The sequence below is a fragment of the Symphalangus syndactylus genome, chromosome 2 (assembly GCF_028878055.3).
Source record: "Symphalangus syndactylus isolate Jambi chromosome 2, NHGRI_mSymSyn1-v2.1_pri, whole genome shotgun sequence".
In the NCBI taxonomy this organism is placed as follows: domain Eukaryota; kingdom Metazoa; phylum Chordata; class Mammalia; order Primates; family Hylobatidae; genus Symphalangus; species Symphalangus syndactylus.
The window spans coordinates 37,304,636-37,321,369 of record NC_072424.2 but is presented as its reverse complement, the minus strand read 5'-3'; the positions used below and the strand labels follow the sequence as shown (position 1 = coordinate 37,321,369).

General features: G+C 45.2%; 1 protein-coding gene across 6 annotated transcripts in view; it reads left to right on the top strand.

The window, feature by feature from the left end:
- The first annotated feature begins 13,429 nt into the window (after nt 1-13,429).
- Nucleotides 13,430-16,734, top strand: part of BTRC (beta-transducin repeat containing E3 ubiquitin protein ligase) — a 214,060-nt gene continuing 210,755 nt past the window's right edge. For 3 of the 6 annotated variants that reach the window (XM_063627709.1, XM_063627702.1, XM_055251423.2), the window contains exon 1: nt 13,433-13,607. In XM_063627709.1, the coding sequence (XP_063483779.1) occupies nt 13,560-13,607 (48 nt within the window). In that variant the 5' untranslated portion in view covers nt 13,433-13,559. Of the gene's footprint in view, nt 13,608-16,734 lie in introns of all 6 variants that reach the window. The other 3 variants (XM_063627717.1, XM_063627698.1, XM_063627685.1) reach the window with 2 other exon arrangements.

The window sequence follows — 16,734 nt, the reverse complement described above, 5'->3', positions numbered from 1 at the left end:
CCAGGAGTTCAAGACCAATCTGGGCAACAAAGTGAGACCCTGCCTCTAAAACGAGAGAGAGAGAGAGAGAAACATACATAATGAATAAACAAGCAATCAATCATTTATTTAAAAAATTTTAAAAATAGCCTATTTTAGTTGTGATAAGGACAAACCAAGTCAAATTGTTTTTTTGGGCCAGTAAGAAAAAGATAGTTATGGGTTCCTAAAATCCAGGTGCCTATAAAAGGGACATTCATAGGAGAGTCCCATGAAGACAAATAGTCTGGGGTGGGAGTCCAGACCTCTTTGGACAGCTGCCCTGGTTCTCTCCTTCCCTTTGCTGCCCCTTCCCAGGGTTGTTCCTCTCAAAATATGTTTCTTGATGCATGAATGACATTGCATTTAATTTAAGAGGCAATTCTCTGATAAGAAAGTCCTGCCTTTTCCCCACTTCTTGCCCCAACCTGCTCCCAGACCTCCTGGGGTTGATAGCCTGGCTATCTGGATTTCTCTCTGCCTACTAATTTGCTTGTCATCAAAGATCCTTCCCACTGAAAGCCCCCCTTGATTTTTTTCCTGGTACCTGCTTCTGGGGCCTCCCTCAATGACCTTGCCCTTCCCTGAAGGTCTGTCCAGCTGCCAGCTATCATCCACCCCCAAACCAGTCCCATGCTAAACTCTTCCTTTTGCCTTTCTAGGGGCACTCTCCATCCTTTCCCAGCCCTCTCTGGACCTGGGAGATGAACCCAAATGGACTGCATCAAAGGCTCTCTTGTCCTCTGGCTTCTGTTTGTGTTTAACCAAAAGGAGATATCAGAAGATTAAAGAGCAGGAGGATGCTGGTATATGATTCTTCCAGATCCCTCCCTGCTGGGCTGCCATGAAAGGGCTGCATCCCTTTTCGAATGCCATAGCTATGGTCAAGCGGCCCTTTCCCCACAGCCACCTTCTCAGGGTCTTGGTAACTATGCCCTTCCCTTGGCCCTTCGGGCCTAGGAGTAATATGGTTATCTGCTGTTGCTAGCTGAGGGTTATGCACTAGCCCTTGTTGGTCTCCCTTCACTCTGTCCACACCTTTGCAAATAGGTCCTTAATTAAACCCTTCTGAAATTAATCAAGTCTACATATGCCAGGACTGTGACTGATACAAATCCATACTATTGTCAAGAGAGCCCTGGTTAGTATCTATTTTTATGTCTTATTTCCTTCACATAATGGAAAGCTTCTTGAAGGCAAGGCCCATCTCTTATCTGCAGAGTGATAGACACAAGAAAAATAGTGAGTTTTTAACACTGACTCTTAGAAGTAATCCTGACCTCAATCACCTCTTCCTCAAAAGGCATTTTTAGGAGGGAAGGGGTATCCAACGAAATATAGCTGCAGATGACGTAAATGTCTGGGAAATTATAGCAGCCAGATAAAGGAAATCACCAGCTTGAAGACATGGTATGGGGGAGTCTGGACAAATGCCAGTTAAAGATAAAACAACCTGTTCAAACTTTGACTAAACTATACAAAATAAAGTATGTTAAACAATGTTGGTCAAAAAGTGTCTAAGAAATCCAGGCACAGAAAGCATGGGAAAGATAGCTTTGTCAGCACTGAAGACTAAAAACTGATTAATCTCTCAATCTGGGAAACATATGTAGCAAATATATGAAGTATATATTTATAACCAAGGTGAATACTCTTTTTGTTTGTTTAGACATGAATTAATGCTTTGGATACATGTGTTAATAAATAAAAAACACTGTCACTGCATTTAAGATCTGGAGTTAGACTACCTATAAAAGAACGCTGGTTCCATAAGACATTACAGAAATGATGGAAGGTGACGCCCAAGGCTAGGTTATACAAGATATTGTGGCTTCTGCCTTAGTCTGGGAAAAATTAGCCACCATGTTGTGAGATCCCATAAGCAGCCCTATGGAGAGGTTCACATGACAAGGAACGATTCTGCCATCAGTCACCCCCAAATTGCCAGCCACATGAGTGAGCCATATTGGAAGGAGATCCTCCAGTTCTAGTTAAACCTTCAGATGGCTAGAGCCCTGGCCAACACTGACTCCAATCTTGTGAGACACTGGGTAGAACACTCAGCTAAATTGTTCCTTAAATTCTAATGCATGTCAGATTTAAAAAGATGCTTATTATTGTTTTAAGCTGTTAAGCTTCTGGGTTATTTGTTATGCAATGATAGATAACTAATACAGATGCATACCCTAGATCTAATGATGAAGAAACATCACAGCCAGGCACTGTGGCTCATGCCTGTAATCCCAGCAATTTGGGAGACCGAGGCGGGCAGATCACCTGAGATCAGGAGGTTGATATCAGTCTGGCCAACATGGTGAAACCTCGTCTGTACGGAAAATACAAAAATTAGCCAGGCATAGTGGCGGGTGCCTGTAATCTCAGCTACTCAGGAGGCTGAGGCAAGAGAATCGCTTGAACCCGGAAGGTGGAGGTTGCAGTGTGCTGAGATTGGGCCACTGCACTCCAGCCTGGGCAACAAGAGTGAGATTTCATCTCAAAAAAAAAAAAGGAAACATCAGATAAATCAAAATTAAGGAACATTCTACAAAATAACTGGCCTGTAAGCTTCAAAAGTGTCATGGTCGTGAAAGTTAAAGAAGAGATGAAGGAATTATTTCATATTGAAGGAGACCAAAGCGATATGACAGCTAAATATAATTTGTGATTCTGAACTAGATCCTTCTGCAATAAAGGACATTATTGGGACAACTGGCAAAACTTGAGTGGAATCTGAGGATTAGATGGTAGATATGTATTAATGTTAATTTCCCGATTTTGGTGGTTGTATACTAGTAACATAGAATGTATTTGTGTGTAAGAAATACTAAAGTAGGCCGGGCGCGGTGGCTGATGCCTGTAATCCCAACACTTTGGGAGGCTGAGGCGGGCGGCTCACGAGGTCAGGAGATCAAGACCATCCTGGCTAACACAGTGAAACCCCGTCTCTACTAAAAAAACAAAAAACAAAAAAACAAAAAAATTAGCCGGGCGTGGCCACCTGCTCCTGTAGTCCCAGCTACTCGGGAGGCTGAGGCAGGAGAATGGCGTGTACCCGGCAGGAGGAGCTTGCAGTGAGCCAAGATCGAGTCACTGCACTCCAGCCTGGGCGACAGAGCAAGACTCTGTCTCAAAAAAATAAATAAATAGCCGGGCACGGTGGCTCACGCCTGTAATCCCAGCACTTTGGGAGGCCAAGGCTGGCAGATCACGAGGTCAGGAGTTCAAGACCAGCCTGGGCAACACGGTGAAACCCTGTCTCTACTAAAAATACAAAAAATTAGCCGGGCGTGGTGGCGGGCGCCTGTAATCCCAGCTACTCACGAGGCTGAGGCAGGAGAATGGCATGAACCCGGGAGGCGGAATTTGCAGTGAGCCGAGATAGCGCCACTGCAGTCCGGCCTGGGTGAAAGAGCGAGACTCTGTCTCAAAATAAATAAATAAATTAATTAATTAAAATAAAATAAATAAAAGAAATGCTAAAGTATTGGGCCAGGAGCAGTGGCTCAAGCCTGTAATCCCAGCACTTTGGGAGGCCGAGCAGGTGGATCACGAGGTCAGGAGATTGAGACCATCCTGGCTAACACGGTGAAACCCCGTCTCTACTAAACAAAATACAAAAATTAGCCGGGCGTGGTGGCAGGTGCCTGTAGTCTCAGCTACTCAGGAGGCTGAGGCAGGCGAATGGTGTGAACCCAGGAGGCAGAGCTTGCAGTGAGCCAAGATCGTGCCACTGCACTCCAGCCTGGGCGACAGAGCAAGACTCCATCTCAAAAAAAAAAAAAAAAAAAAAAAGATTCTGGGGTTTCAGATTTGCAATTTTGTACTGCACTTGCAAGTTTTCTGGAAGTTTGAAATTATTTTAAAATAAAAAAACAAAAATAGAGTTAACTAATACAAATTACATTGGCTACAATCCAAATATATTGACTGGCCTCAAGAGTTTCAGAGCTACATACAATACTTTCACGGGTCATACCTGAGGTGGGCATTCCAGGCAGACAGACTGGGTTGGAAATGGCCAGAAGAGCAGAGATGGGCAGATGCAGGGAGCATTAAGGTTAAGTAGATGGGTACAACTTGAACATTCAATACAGACAAGGAAAGAAATAAAAAGGAGGGAAAAAGTTTGGAGACTGGGGAGTTTGAACTAAATGTAGTTTGATTGTATCTGTTTTTAGAAACACTCTAAGTTTTTTATGGATATGTCTACTTTTATTAATATAAAATATGCATATAGAAAAGTATAGAAATCGTAAGTGTACAACTCAGTACATTTTTTTTTTTTTAAACAGAGGCTCACTCTGTCACCCCGGCTAGAGTGCAGTGGTACGATCTTGGCTCACTGCTGCTCCACCTCCCAGGTTCAAGCAGTTCTCATGCTTCAGCCTCCCAAGTAGCTGGGTCCACAGGTGCATGCCAACACGTCCAGGTAATTTTTCTTTTCTTTTTTTTTTTTTTTAGAGATGGGGTTTCACCATGTTGGATAGGCTGGACTGAAACCCCTGGCCTCAAGTGATTCGCCTGCCTCGGCCTCCCAAAGTGCTGGGATTAACAGGTGTGAGCCACCACTCCCGTCCAATGAACTTTTAATCAATGAACACATCTGTGTAACCATTATCCCGATCAAGAAACGTTATAAATCCAATTCTCGCTGGGCGCTATGGCTCATGCCTGTAATCCCAGCACTATGGGAGGCCGAGACAGGTGGATCACGAGGTCAGGAAATGAGACCTCCCTGGCTAACATGGTGAAACCCCGTCCCTACTAAAAATACAAAAAAAAAAAAAATTAGCTGGGCGTGTTGGCGAATGCCTGTAGTCCCAGCTACTCGGGAGGCTGAGGCAGGAGAATAGCGTGAACCCGGGAGGAGGAGCTTGCAGTGAGCCGAGATCACGCCACTGCCCTCCAACCTGGGCGATAGAGTGAGACTCTGTCTAAAAAAAGTAAAGGGCTGGGCTCAGTGGCTCACGCCTTTAATCCCAGCACTTTCGGAGGTCGAGGCGGGTGGATCAGAAGGTCAGCAGATCGAGACCATCCTGGCTAACACGGTGAAACCCTGTCTCTACTAAAAATACAAAAAATTAGCTGGGCATGGTGGCGGGCACCTGTAGTCCCAGCTACTCGGGAGGCTGAGGCAGGAGAATGGCGTGAACCCGGGAGGCGGAGCTTGCAGTGAGCCGAGATTGCCCCACTGCACTCCAGCCTGGGCGACAGAGCGAGACTCTGTCTCAAAAAAAAAAAAAAAAAAAAAAGAAAGAAATCCAATTCTCTCAATCTCACCCGCCTGCACTTGTTTTTTGAGACGGACTTTCACTCTTGTTGCCCAGGCTGGAGTGCAATGGTACAATCTCGGCTCACAGCAACCTCCGCCTCCCGGGTTCAAGCGATTCTCCTGCCTCAGTCTCCCGAGTAGCTGGGATTACAGGCACGCACCACCACGCCTGGCTAATTTTGCATTTTTAGTAGAGACGGGTTTCTCCATGTTGGTCAGGCTGGTCTTGAACTCCCCACCTCAGGTGATCCGCCAGCCTCGCCTCCCAAAGTGCTGGAATTACAGGGGTGAGCCATCGCACCCGGCCCCCTGCCTGCATTTCTTTACCCCGTGGAAGGAAGTGCAGGTGATGAAGCTTGACAGGCCTCTGTGCAGACCAGACTGTACCTTCAGTAACTTCTCATGTACTCGCATTTCTTTTTCTTTTTCTTTCTTTCTTTTTTATTTATTTTTTTTTTCGAGACAGGGTCTCACTCTATCACCCGGGCTGGAGTGCAGTGGATCATAGCTTACTGCAGCCTCGACCTCTGAGGCTCAAGCTATCCTCCTGCCTTAGCCTCCTGAGTAGCTGGGACTGCAGGGATGTGCCACCATGCATGGTTAACTATTTTTGTATTTTTTTTGTACAGTTGAGGTCTTGCTATGTTGCCTACCTAGGCTGGTCTTGATCTCCTCAGCTCAAGTGATCATCCTGCCTCTCTGCCTTCCAAAGTTCTGGGATTGCAAGTGTGAGCCACTGTGTCCAGCTGCATTTCTCTTTTTATTTGTTTGTTTTGAGATGGAGTTTCGCTTCTGTGGCCCAGGCTGGAGTGCAATGATGCCATCTCGGTTCACTACAACTTCCGCCTCTCAGGTTCAAGCAATTCTCCTGCCTCAGCCTCCCGAGTAGCTGGGATTACAGGCAGCCACCACCACACCTGGCTAATTTTTGTATTTTTAGTGGAGAAGGGGTTTCACTATATTGGCCAGGCTGGTCTCGACCTCAGGTGATCCGCCTGCCTCGGCCTCCCAAACTGCTGGGATTATAGGTATGAGCCATCATGCCTGGCCTTGGCCATGCATTTCTTAATAATAGGCTGCCACACTAAAAACAAACAAAACAGGTGCTCACGCCTATGAAGACAAAGTGTTAACAAAGAAATAGTAAACAAAGTGTTATTAGTCTTTATCCTTTACAGTTCCGTTCAAATATTATTGCTTTTGTCTTTTCCTATTTCCCAAGCAGAGATAGTTAACATCCTATTGGATGCTACCATGGCATTTCCCATACTCCTCACTCATAGCGATAATCACAATATATTGTAGTCTTGGTTTTTTTTTTTCTTCCCAGTTTTCTCATAGACAGTGAGGAAGGAAATGTCTCTTGTTTCTCTGTGTACCCTTCATGGCAGAGAGTTAATCATTACAATAATAATGGTTAACACTTACTGAGTTCTTAGTATGTACCAATGCTCTAAGTGTGTTATGTTTATAAATTGATTTCATTCTTAGAGCAATCCTATGATGAAGTTACTGTGATAATCATTATTTTACAGGTAAGGAAAATGACACACAGGAATAGAAGTCAGATTTGAACCTAAGTAGTCTGCCTCCAGAGCCCAATGCTGTTAAACACTGTGGTATATTGTACTGTATAAAATAAGTTTGTAGTGAATGGATAAATCAATGATGACTCATAATTACTCGTTTTGTTACTTAAAGTCACCTGGGGCATGAACAGAGTTATACTGGAGTTTCAATATACGATTAATAATTTTTTGGACAGCCTTGGTTTAGAACAGGGTTTCTCAACTTCAGAGTTATTGACATTTTGGGCTGGACAATTCTTTGTTGTGGGGGGCTGCCCTGTGCATCATAAGATGTTCGGCAGCATCTCTGGTCTTTACCCACTAGGTGCCAGTAGCAGCTCCCATTGTCCCTAGTTGTGACAACCAGAAATATCTCTAGACATTGTTATATGTCTTCCAGGGAACAAAATTGCTCCCAGTTGAGAATTACTAGTCTAGAACAGCACTAATCTAAAGAAAGCTACTTGGTTTTGTTTGTTTGTTTGTTTGTTTGAGATGGAGTTTCACTCTTGTGGCCCAGGCTGTAGTGCAGTGGTGTGATCTTGGCTCACTGCAACCTCCACCTCCCTGGTTCAGGCGATTCTCCTGCCTCAGCCTCCCGAATAGCTGGGATTACAGGCGCCCGCCACCATGCCCAGCTAATTTTTGTATTTTTAGTAGAGACGGGATTTCACCACATTGGCCGGGCCGGTCTTGAACTCCTGACCTCTGGTGATCCACCCACCTCGGCCTCTGAAAGTGCTGGGATTACAGGCGTGAGCCACCATGCCCGGCCCCCTTTTTTTTTTGAGACAGAGTCTCGCTCTGTCACCCAGGCTGGAGTGAAGTGGCATGATCTCGGCTCACTGCAACCTCCGCCTCCTGGGTTCAAGCGATTCTCCTGCCTCAGCCTCCCAAGAGGCTGGGACTACAGGCGCACACCACCATGCCCGGCTAATTTTGTTTTGTTTTGTTTTGTTTTTTTGTTTTTTTGTGTTTTTTTTGAGACGGAGTCTCGCTCTGTTGCCCAGGCTGGAGTGCAGTGGCGCCATCTCGGCTCACTGCAGGCTCCGACCCCCGGGGTTCATGCCATTCTCCTGCCTCAGCCTCCCGCATAGCTGGGACTACAGGCGCCCGCCACCTCACCTGGCTAATTTTTTTTGTATTTTTAGTAGAGACGGGGTTTCACCGTGTTAGCCAGGATGGTCCTGATCTCCTGACCTCGTGATCCACCCGCCTTGGCCTCCCAAAGTGCTGGGATTACAGGCGTGAGCCACTGCACTCGGCCAATTTTTTTGTATTTTTGGTAGAGACGGGGTTTCACCATGTTAGCCAGGATGGTCTCGATCTCCTAACCTTGTGATCCGCCTGCCTTGGCCTCCCAAAGTGCTGGGATTACAAACAGGCCAGCCAAATGTGGTATATATACACAATAAAATACTATTCAGCCTTTAAAAAGAAGGAAATTCTGGCCGGGTTACATAGTAGGGTAACTATAGCCAATAGTGATGTATCGTATATTTCAAAATAATTAAGAGTAAATTTCACATGTCTCATCACAAAAAAGGATAAGTAAGTGAGGTGATGGATATGTTAATTAGGTTGATTTAATCATTCCGCATTCTATACACATATCAAAGCATCACATGGTACTCCATCAATGTATACAATTACGATCTCTCAATTTAAAACAGTATTAATTTAAAAAGAAAAGCGACTTTTCCACTAATTGTGCTAATAAAAGAAAAGGGAAAAACATAATCCAGAAGAATAGAAAATACAAAAATTTCATTTCTTTGTATGGCAGAAATTGTTGGTTGCCTATTGCGACACCTATTAGAAGGGACTACCTCGGCCAGGTGCAGTGGCTCATGCCTGTAATCCCAGCACTTTGGGAGGCTGAGGCAGGTGGATCACAAGGTCAGGAGTCTGAGAACAGCCTGACCAACATGGTGAAATCCCGTCTCTACTAAAAATACAAAAATTAGCTATGCGTGATGGTGTGTTCCTGTAATCCCAGCTATGCAGGAGGCTGAGGCAGGAGAATCGAACCAAGGAGGTGGAGGTTGCAGTGAGCAGAGATCGTGCCACTGCACTCCAGTCCAGCCTGGGCAACACAGCAAGACTCCATCTCAAAAAAACAAACAAAAAAACAAACAAACAAAAAAAAAAAACAAAAACAAAAAAACGAAAAAACAAAAAGAAAAAAAAAAAAAGAAGGGACTACCTCAACCTTTCTCCGCCAATTCTAAACTTAACTGCATTTGTCCTCATACGCTCCTCCTCCTGTCTCTCAGAGGAGGCTAATCCCTCCATCTGTTCCTAGACCCCTTTCTGTCCTGTCTTCTCAGGAACTGTTGCCATCATTATCCTCTTTCTTTTATCCTTAGCCTTTCTCTAATGGATCCTTTCTATCAGCATTTCAATATGCTCAAGTATCTCACTTCATTTTATTCCCCAAATTTAAATTTTGGAAAATTTCAAACCCTCAGAAAAGTTGCAAGAAGAGTACAACAAATTCCCACAACCCTTCACTTGGATCCACCAATTTTTTTTTTTTTTTTTTTTTTTTGAGATCGAGACCATCCTGGCTAACACGGTGAAACCCCGTCTCTACTAAATATACAAAAAATTAGCCGGGCGTGGTGGCAGGTGCCTGTAGTCCCAGCTACTCGGGAGGCTGAGGCAGGAGAATGGTGTGAACCCGGGAGGCAGAGCTTGCAGTGAGCCGAGATCGCACCACTGTACTCCAGCCCTGGGCAACAGAGCGAGACTCAGTCTCAAAAAACAGAGAGAGAGAGACAAGGTCTTGCCAGGTTGCCAACCTGGTCTTGAACTTCTGGGCTCAAGAGATCCTCCTGCCTTGGCTTCCCACACCTGTGTGTGAGCCACCGCACCTGGCCCTATTAATGCCTTTTATAGCTGTTTTCTCTGCTGTGTATCAGTGTCAGTGTATGTGTGTTGTTCCTGTGTCCAATCAGGGATCATTCATTGCATTTAGTTGCCATGCCTCTTCAATTTCCTTTGAACTAAAATATTCCTTCTTTCAAACAAAACAATGCTTTCCTTAGGCTCTCAACTTCTACATCCCACCACTGTGCTAGCTTTTCTCTCCTTCCCTAGATAGCCATATGTTTTGTAAAGAAGAGACTCAGCAGTCTTCATATCCTCGCCTCCCTCTTCAACATGCTGCAGTGTGGCATCTGCACCCCCTAACCCCTTCATGATCCTCACTCACCAGACTTTCCTGCTACCTCTCTGGTCACTTCTTGGGCTACTTCCTAGGCTCCTCTTCCTGTGCTCGTCCTATAAATCTTACAGTTCTTCTGTCCTAGGCCTGTTGCTCTTTCCACTGTTCATGCTTTCCCTGGGTGATTTCTTTTCTTTCTTTATTTTATTTATTTATTTTTTTGAGACAGAGTCTTGCTCTGCCACCCAGGCTGGAGTGCAGTGGTGTGATCTCGGCTCACTGCAACCTCCACCTCCTGGGTTCAAGTGATTCTCCTGCATCAGCCTCCGGAGTAACTAGGACTACAGGTGAGCACCACCCCACCCAGCTAATTTTGTATTTTTCGTAGAGATGGGGATTCACCATGTTGGCTAGGCTGGTCTCGAACTCCTGACCTCAGGTGATCCACCTGCCTCGGCCTCCCAAAGTGCTGGGATTTCCAGTGTGAGTCATCACACCCGGCTCCCTGGGTGATTTCATTCTTTTCAGGGGAAGAAGCAGGAGTGGGGTTTCATTTACCACCTACATGCTGGAATCCCTATTTGTAGCCCAGGTCTTTCTCTCCAACTTCAGTTTCAAATATCCAACGGCCTCCTCAACATCTGAATCCACTTAGAAATCTCACAGGCACCTTGAAGCAATATGTCCAAAAAGAGAACTGATTATCCTCCTACCACTTCTACTGTGCTTTCTGTCAAAAAAAAAAAAAAAAAATATATATATATATATTATATATATATATATATATATATATATATATTTATTTATGGCATCCCTCATTTGTTACCTGAGCCAGATACATAGAAGTCATCTTTGACACATCCTTTTGACATCATCCATGACACATCTAATCAATCACCATACTCCACTGATTCTATCTCCTTAGTATCTCTGGAATCCATCTACTTCTTTCTGTTCTCACCACCACATTCAGGCTGCCATCATCTCTCCCAGGAATATTTCAGCAACCTCATAATCCTTTCCCCAAGCTTCCAGCTGTGCTCCATTTTAATCTCTCCTCCACCCTGGACTCTGAGTGATTTTCTGAAAATGCAAATCTGACCATTTTAAAAATTGTTCAGTTAGTTTCTCACAGCTCTCAGGATACAGTCTAAATGACTGAACTTGGCCTATAAGCTGGAGTGAAAGTCAAGGTATTTTATAGCTGGTAAGGTACAGACCCTGATGCCAGTTAGAAAGCATGTCAGCTGATTCATCTGACCAGTTTATGCTGGCTAAATAATGGCTTGCCTATAGAGCCCCATACTCTTCTGCAGTCTCATTAGGGCCACTCTTCCTCTAAAGTCCCACTGACCTTGTTTTGGTTCTCAGAATCAATCACGAAAAATGCAGTTACCTTTGCCTGGAATATCCTTTTCCAGTGACTGCACCATCATCCCACCTTATCTTTTAGTTTATTTATTTATTTATTTTTTGTAACTCCATTATGTTACTGCCTTAGTCCTCTGAAAACTTCCAGCTAGTTTTCATATGAATGCATTTGAAGTCTTCTCCATTTTGCACTTGTGTAGAATTTTTTTAAAAATTCAAGAACAAAACTTTTTATTAACTGAAAGCCTATTATGTATTAAGTATCATGCTGAGTTTTGTGGACATAGGGGCTAGGACAAAGTATCAACAGAGTAAAAGTGTAAAGCTCCACGAGGAAATAACTGGGTCTGTCTTGTTCGTTAATGAATCCCCATTTCTTTTTCTGTTTAATTAATTACTTTTATTTTTATTTCAATAGTTTTTGGGGTACAAATGGTTTTTGGTTATACAGATGAATTGTATAGTGGTGAAGTCTCATATTTTAGCCACCCAAGTAGTGATGAATCCCTATTTCTTGAGATGATGTCTGCACACGGTTATATGCTTACTATTTGTTGGATGACTGAGTGAATAAGATAGTTTAAAATAGAGATTTTTTTCTACAAGTGAAAAAGTATTTTCCTAGTTCATTTATTTTATAAATTCAGATATTTTGTACAAGGCTGTCACAATCTAACTCACTTTTTTTTTTTTTTTTTTTTTTTTTTTTTTTTTAGACAGAGTCTCGCTCTGTTGCCTAGGCTGGAGTGCAGTAGCGTGATCTCGGCTCACTGCAACTTCCACCTCCCGGGTTCAAGCAATTCTCATGCCTCAGCCTGCCGAGCAGCTTGAATTACAGGCGCGTGCCACCAGGCCCGGCTAATTTTTGTATTTTTAGTAGAGACGGGGTTTCTCCATGTTGGCCAGGCTCGTCTCGAACTCCTGACCTCAGGTATCTACCCGCCTTGGCCTTCCAAAGTGCTGGGATTACAAGCGTCAGTCACCGCACCTGGCCCTAAATCACTTTTGTTGTTGTTGTTGTTGTTGTTATAGATATTGTTCTTTTTCATTGCTAAGTAATATTCCACTGTGCTACAAATGGAATATGCTACAATTTGTTCATACAACCACCTGCTGAGGGGCATTTGGGTGTGTGTTAGTTTTTTAGGCTGTATAACCAATTATCACAAACATAGCAGCTTAAAACAACCTAAATCACTTTTAACCGAACCCTAGAGTTTTCTCCTCCTAAAGTAGACCCAATTTCCAAAATAAACCCATATTGTACATTTTCAGGCCAAAGAAAATATTTATATGCTTTATTTGCTGGAGGCCATTATATTCTACCGTTGAACGGCTTTTTAAGTATCTGTTTGACCCTTAGTGCAGGGCTTACATCCCACAGTTAGCAATAGCAAGCTATGTGCTTTTTGAGCTCTAAACACTGAGAATTTCTTGAACCGAGTTCTATTCGGCCCTGACTTGCTATGGGGGAGAAAAGATTCCTCGGGAGAAGTGTGGGTGGCGATAGCTTAGGAGGACCTTGAAATTCTGCATTTGTCTGTGAGCTGCTGCCAGGTGCCCATTGGCCCAGCTACTCTGGGTCGCAAAGCTGCAGACGCCAGATATATGAAATTCGGGGACATTCAGCTTCCTAAAACCACAGTTAGGCAGGTCCTAGGACCCGTGATTCTTGCCACAGTTTTTCTTAGTATTTGGGCTACAGGTGAGGCATTGGTCGCCATCTTGATACCAAATGCCAGGCAAGCCGCTACTGGCGTCGCTCGGTAACCACGGAGACACCCGTGCCCCTCCCGTTTCTCATCCTTAGAGGCTGTAAACTACAATTCCCATCAGCCGATTTCCTCTGCTTAATGGCAAGTTATCTAAATTTGGCTTGTGGGCAACCGCGACGCTGCCGCAGTGAACTGTGGGAGTTGCGGTTCACGGCGTAGCCTCAGTTTTTTTCTGCGGGAAGTTCCAGAACTACAAATCCCGTGAGCCAGTGGGCTTTCGCCCGAGCACGGAGAAGCCGATTCTCCTTGGCCCCTCAGCCTGCGCCTGAGAGGTAAGAGAGGGCGGGGGGAAGGAAGAGGAGGCGGGATCCAGGCGCTGCGTTGGCTGCGGCCTGGCACCAAAGGGGCGGCCCCGGTGGAGAGCGGACCCAGTGGCCTCGGCGATTATGGACCCGGCCGAGGCGGTGCTGCAAGAGAAAGCACTCAAGTTTATGGTGAGGAGACGGTCGAGGCCGGGGAACGGCAGAGGCGCTGGCGTTGGCGGCGTCGTTGAGCTCGGGCCTGGGCCGCCCGCCCACTGCGGGACCGGGCAGCGGGACCGTGGGCCGAGGCTGGCGGCGGGGCGGCTGGAGGGATGGGATGGGAGCTCCAGAAAGGAGGCTGGGGGTTGCGGAGCGGACCCAGGGGTGGGGGCAGCAGCTCCGCCATCTTGTGGATGAGAGGCCAAGTGACAGCGGGAGCTTAATCGAGGAGGGGGCTCCAGGCGGCGCGCGGGGCCCTGGAGGGAAAGGGGCGTGGGGACTGTTACTGAAAAGCGGAGGAAGCTCTTTGGAGAAACGCCGTGAGGCCGCTGGCGGGGCCTTCCTGGTGTGAGGGTTACCGGTAAGGCCCGGGAGAGGAGGTGCATTCACGACTGGGGAAGGGAGCGCGGGATAGAGTGAAGACAGATATGGTGGGTAGAAGGGAACGGGCAGGGCTGGATGCAGATGGATTTAAGGGTGGAGGAGGGAACGCTAGGGCTGATGAGAGGCTTATAGTTTTGTAGAATGAGGAGGGAGGATAGCCTTTGCCTTGAGGGTGGAATCCCAGCTTGGCCAAACTACTGTTGACAAACTCTAGAAGGGAAGAGGCCTCACTAAAGAAGATAAGGACTGGGAATGAGGACCTAGGGCTATAATGACAGTCTCTGGGAGGGGAAAAGGGTGTTGACTGTAAGCTGGAATTACAAATGTCAGGGAGAGGGGTACATAACGCTACTTTGAAAGGAGAAGCTAAATACTGTAATAAGGACGAGGTGATGAAAAGTAAGAGCAGATTGTCAGGGAAACATGGGTACAGGAGATTGGGGCAAAATGAGTATCTAATAGGGTAAGCAAAACAAAATTTAAATTGTGGGACGGTAAAATGTGGAGGCCAGGTGCTTTGTATCATTTTCTGGGAAAGGAAAGGCCGTGGAGATGAGAGTTGCAAAGACCCATAAGAAGTGATGAGATCAGTTGAGAAATTTAGGAGATAAAAAGGGTGGAGGTAGGTAGAGGGAAGTAAGTCAGGGATAAGTCAGGATTTGTGGTTACCCGTCAGTTTTAGGTTGAAGCACAGTGTGAGCAAAGATTGGATTTTGTGGGTGTGCTTAAACCCCTTGGAACATATTTCTTTAACTTTGTATCACACTTTTCTTTTTGCTGTGCTCATCTTTGGCAAGCTTGTGTAGACTGGTATTTGATGCTTTTAATCTGATGCTTTTTGTATTTCCTAGGTGTAAAACCAGACTTTGTGGTTACAACTAAAGAATGATGGAATGCATAGACTTTAAGCTTAACGGGTGGCCTTAGGGACATTGATATTATTTGCAGTCCAGTCTTGCTTTCTCAGAAGTTATTGTGACTTGTCACTCCAAATCTTACTCCTTTGCTTAAAAAAATAGTTATTTTGTATCTTTGCCTAAAATAACATAACAAATCCAGATAAACATGGATACTAACGAAATTGAATTTTAGGCTTTAAACTGCCCCATTTATAAGAATACTTTTTTGGAATCTAGCCAAATTCACTAAAACTTTATCTTTCATTAGTGTTTTCGAAAACACCTAATTAAAGTTCAAGAGTATCATTAACAAAATTTCATTGAGCCTGAAGAAGGTTCTTGGATTTCTGCCCAACATTAAAATTCTAAATATGAAGAGACCTTGAACTTTTACTGGACTTTAGAAGTAAGTGAAAGTTACTAGACTTAAGTTAGAAAACTGTTACTGCTTATTTTTGTTTTCCTACTTAGAGGGTTGACTCCTTTTTTTTTTTCTTTCGAGTTGGAGTCTCGCTTTGTTGCCCAGGCTGCAGTGCAGTGGTGCAGCCTCCGCCTCCTGGGTTCAAGCGATTCTCCTGCCTCAGCCTCCCGAGTAGCTAGAACTACAGGTGCGGGCCACCACGCCCATCTAATTTTTGTATTTTTAGTAGGGTCGGGGTTTCACCATGTTGGCCAGAATGGTCTCATCTGCTGACCTCGTGATCCGCCCACCTTGGCCTCCCAAAGTGCTGGGATTTCAGGTGTGAGCCACAGCGCCCAGCAGAGGGTTGACTCTTAATCCTAATCCTGACACTTGTCAGATTTATGGAATAATGTGATTTACAGATCATAAAGAGACATTATGAGATCATCCTTTTTACTCTCAGACTTCAGCCTAGTAACATTCTCAGCTACTTAATCTCTGCTTTGTAGTTATGTTTTGATAATGGCCTCCTGGTTGAGTTAAAGTGGACTTGGAGATGACCATGTAGTAGTTGCAGCTTTTAGGGCACCACACATTATTAAATCTTGAATCAGTTTCCATAGGGAGAAGCCAATTTTTTCTTTTAATTTTAGTTACTTTCATTATTGACCTTGCCTGCTGTTTTGGCTGCCGTTTGAGAAAAGGTCAACTAGAACAGGGTCACCAGAATGACACCTTAAAAGAAACAGAGAATGGAGAGTTTGAGATTGGGTATTCTCTTTCAGTGCAGTAACAGTCTTATGAATCTGAGTAAGTCACAACTTCCCTTTGGTGCCAGTTACCCTGCTATAACGTGTCTGTTTATTCAGAGTCAGTTTTAAGAAAGGAAGATAGGCCGGGTGCGGTGGCTCATGCCTGTAATCCCAGGACTTTGGGAGGCCGAGGCGGGCGGATCACAAGGTCAGGAGATCGAGACCATCCTGGCTAACACGGTGAAACTCCATCTCTACTAAAAGTACAAAAAATTAGCTGGGTGTGGCAGCGTGCCCCTGTAGTCCCAGCTACGTGGGAGGCTGAGGCAGGAGAGTGGCGTGAACCCAGGAGGCAGAGCTTGCAGTGAGCCGAGATTGCGCCACTGCCCTCCAGCCTGGGCGACAGAGCAAGACTCCGTCTCAAAAAAAAAAAAGGGAAGATATTGGCCAGGCGCGGTGGCTCATGCCTGTAATCCCAGCACTTTGGGAGGCTGAGGCGGGCAGAACACGAGGTCAGGAGATCGAGACCATCCTAGCCAACATGGTGAAACCCCGTCTCTACTAAAAATACAAAAATTAGCCAGGCCTGGTGGCGCGCACCTGTAGTCCCAGCTGCTGGGGAGGCTGAGGCAGTAGAATCACTTGCACCCAGGAGGCGGAGG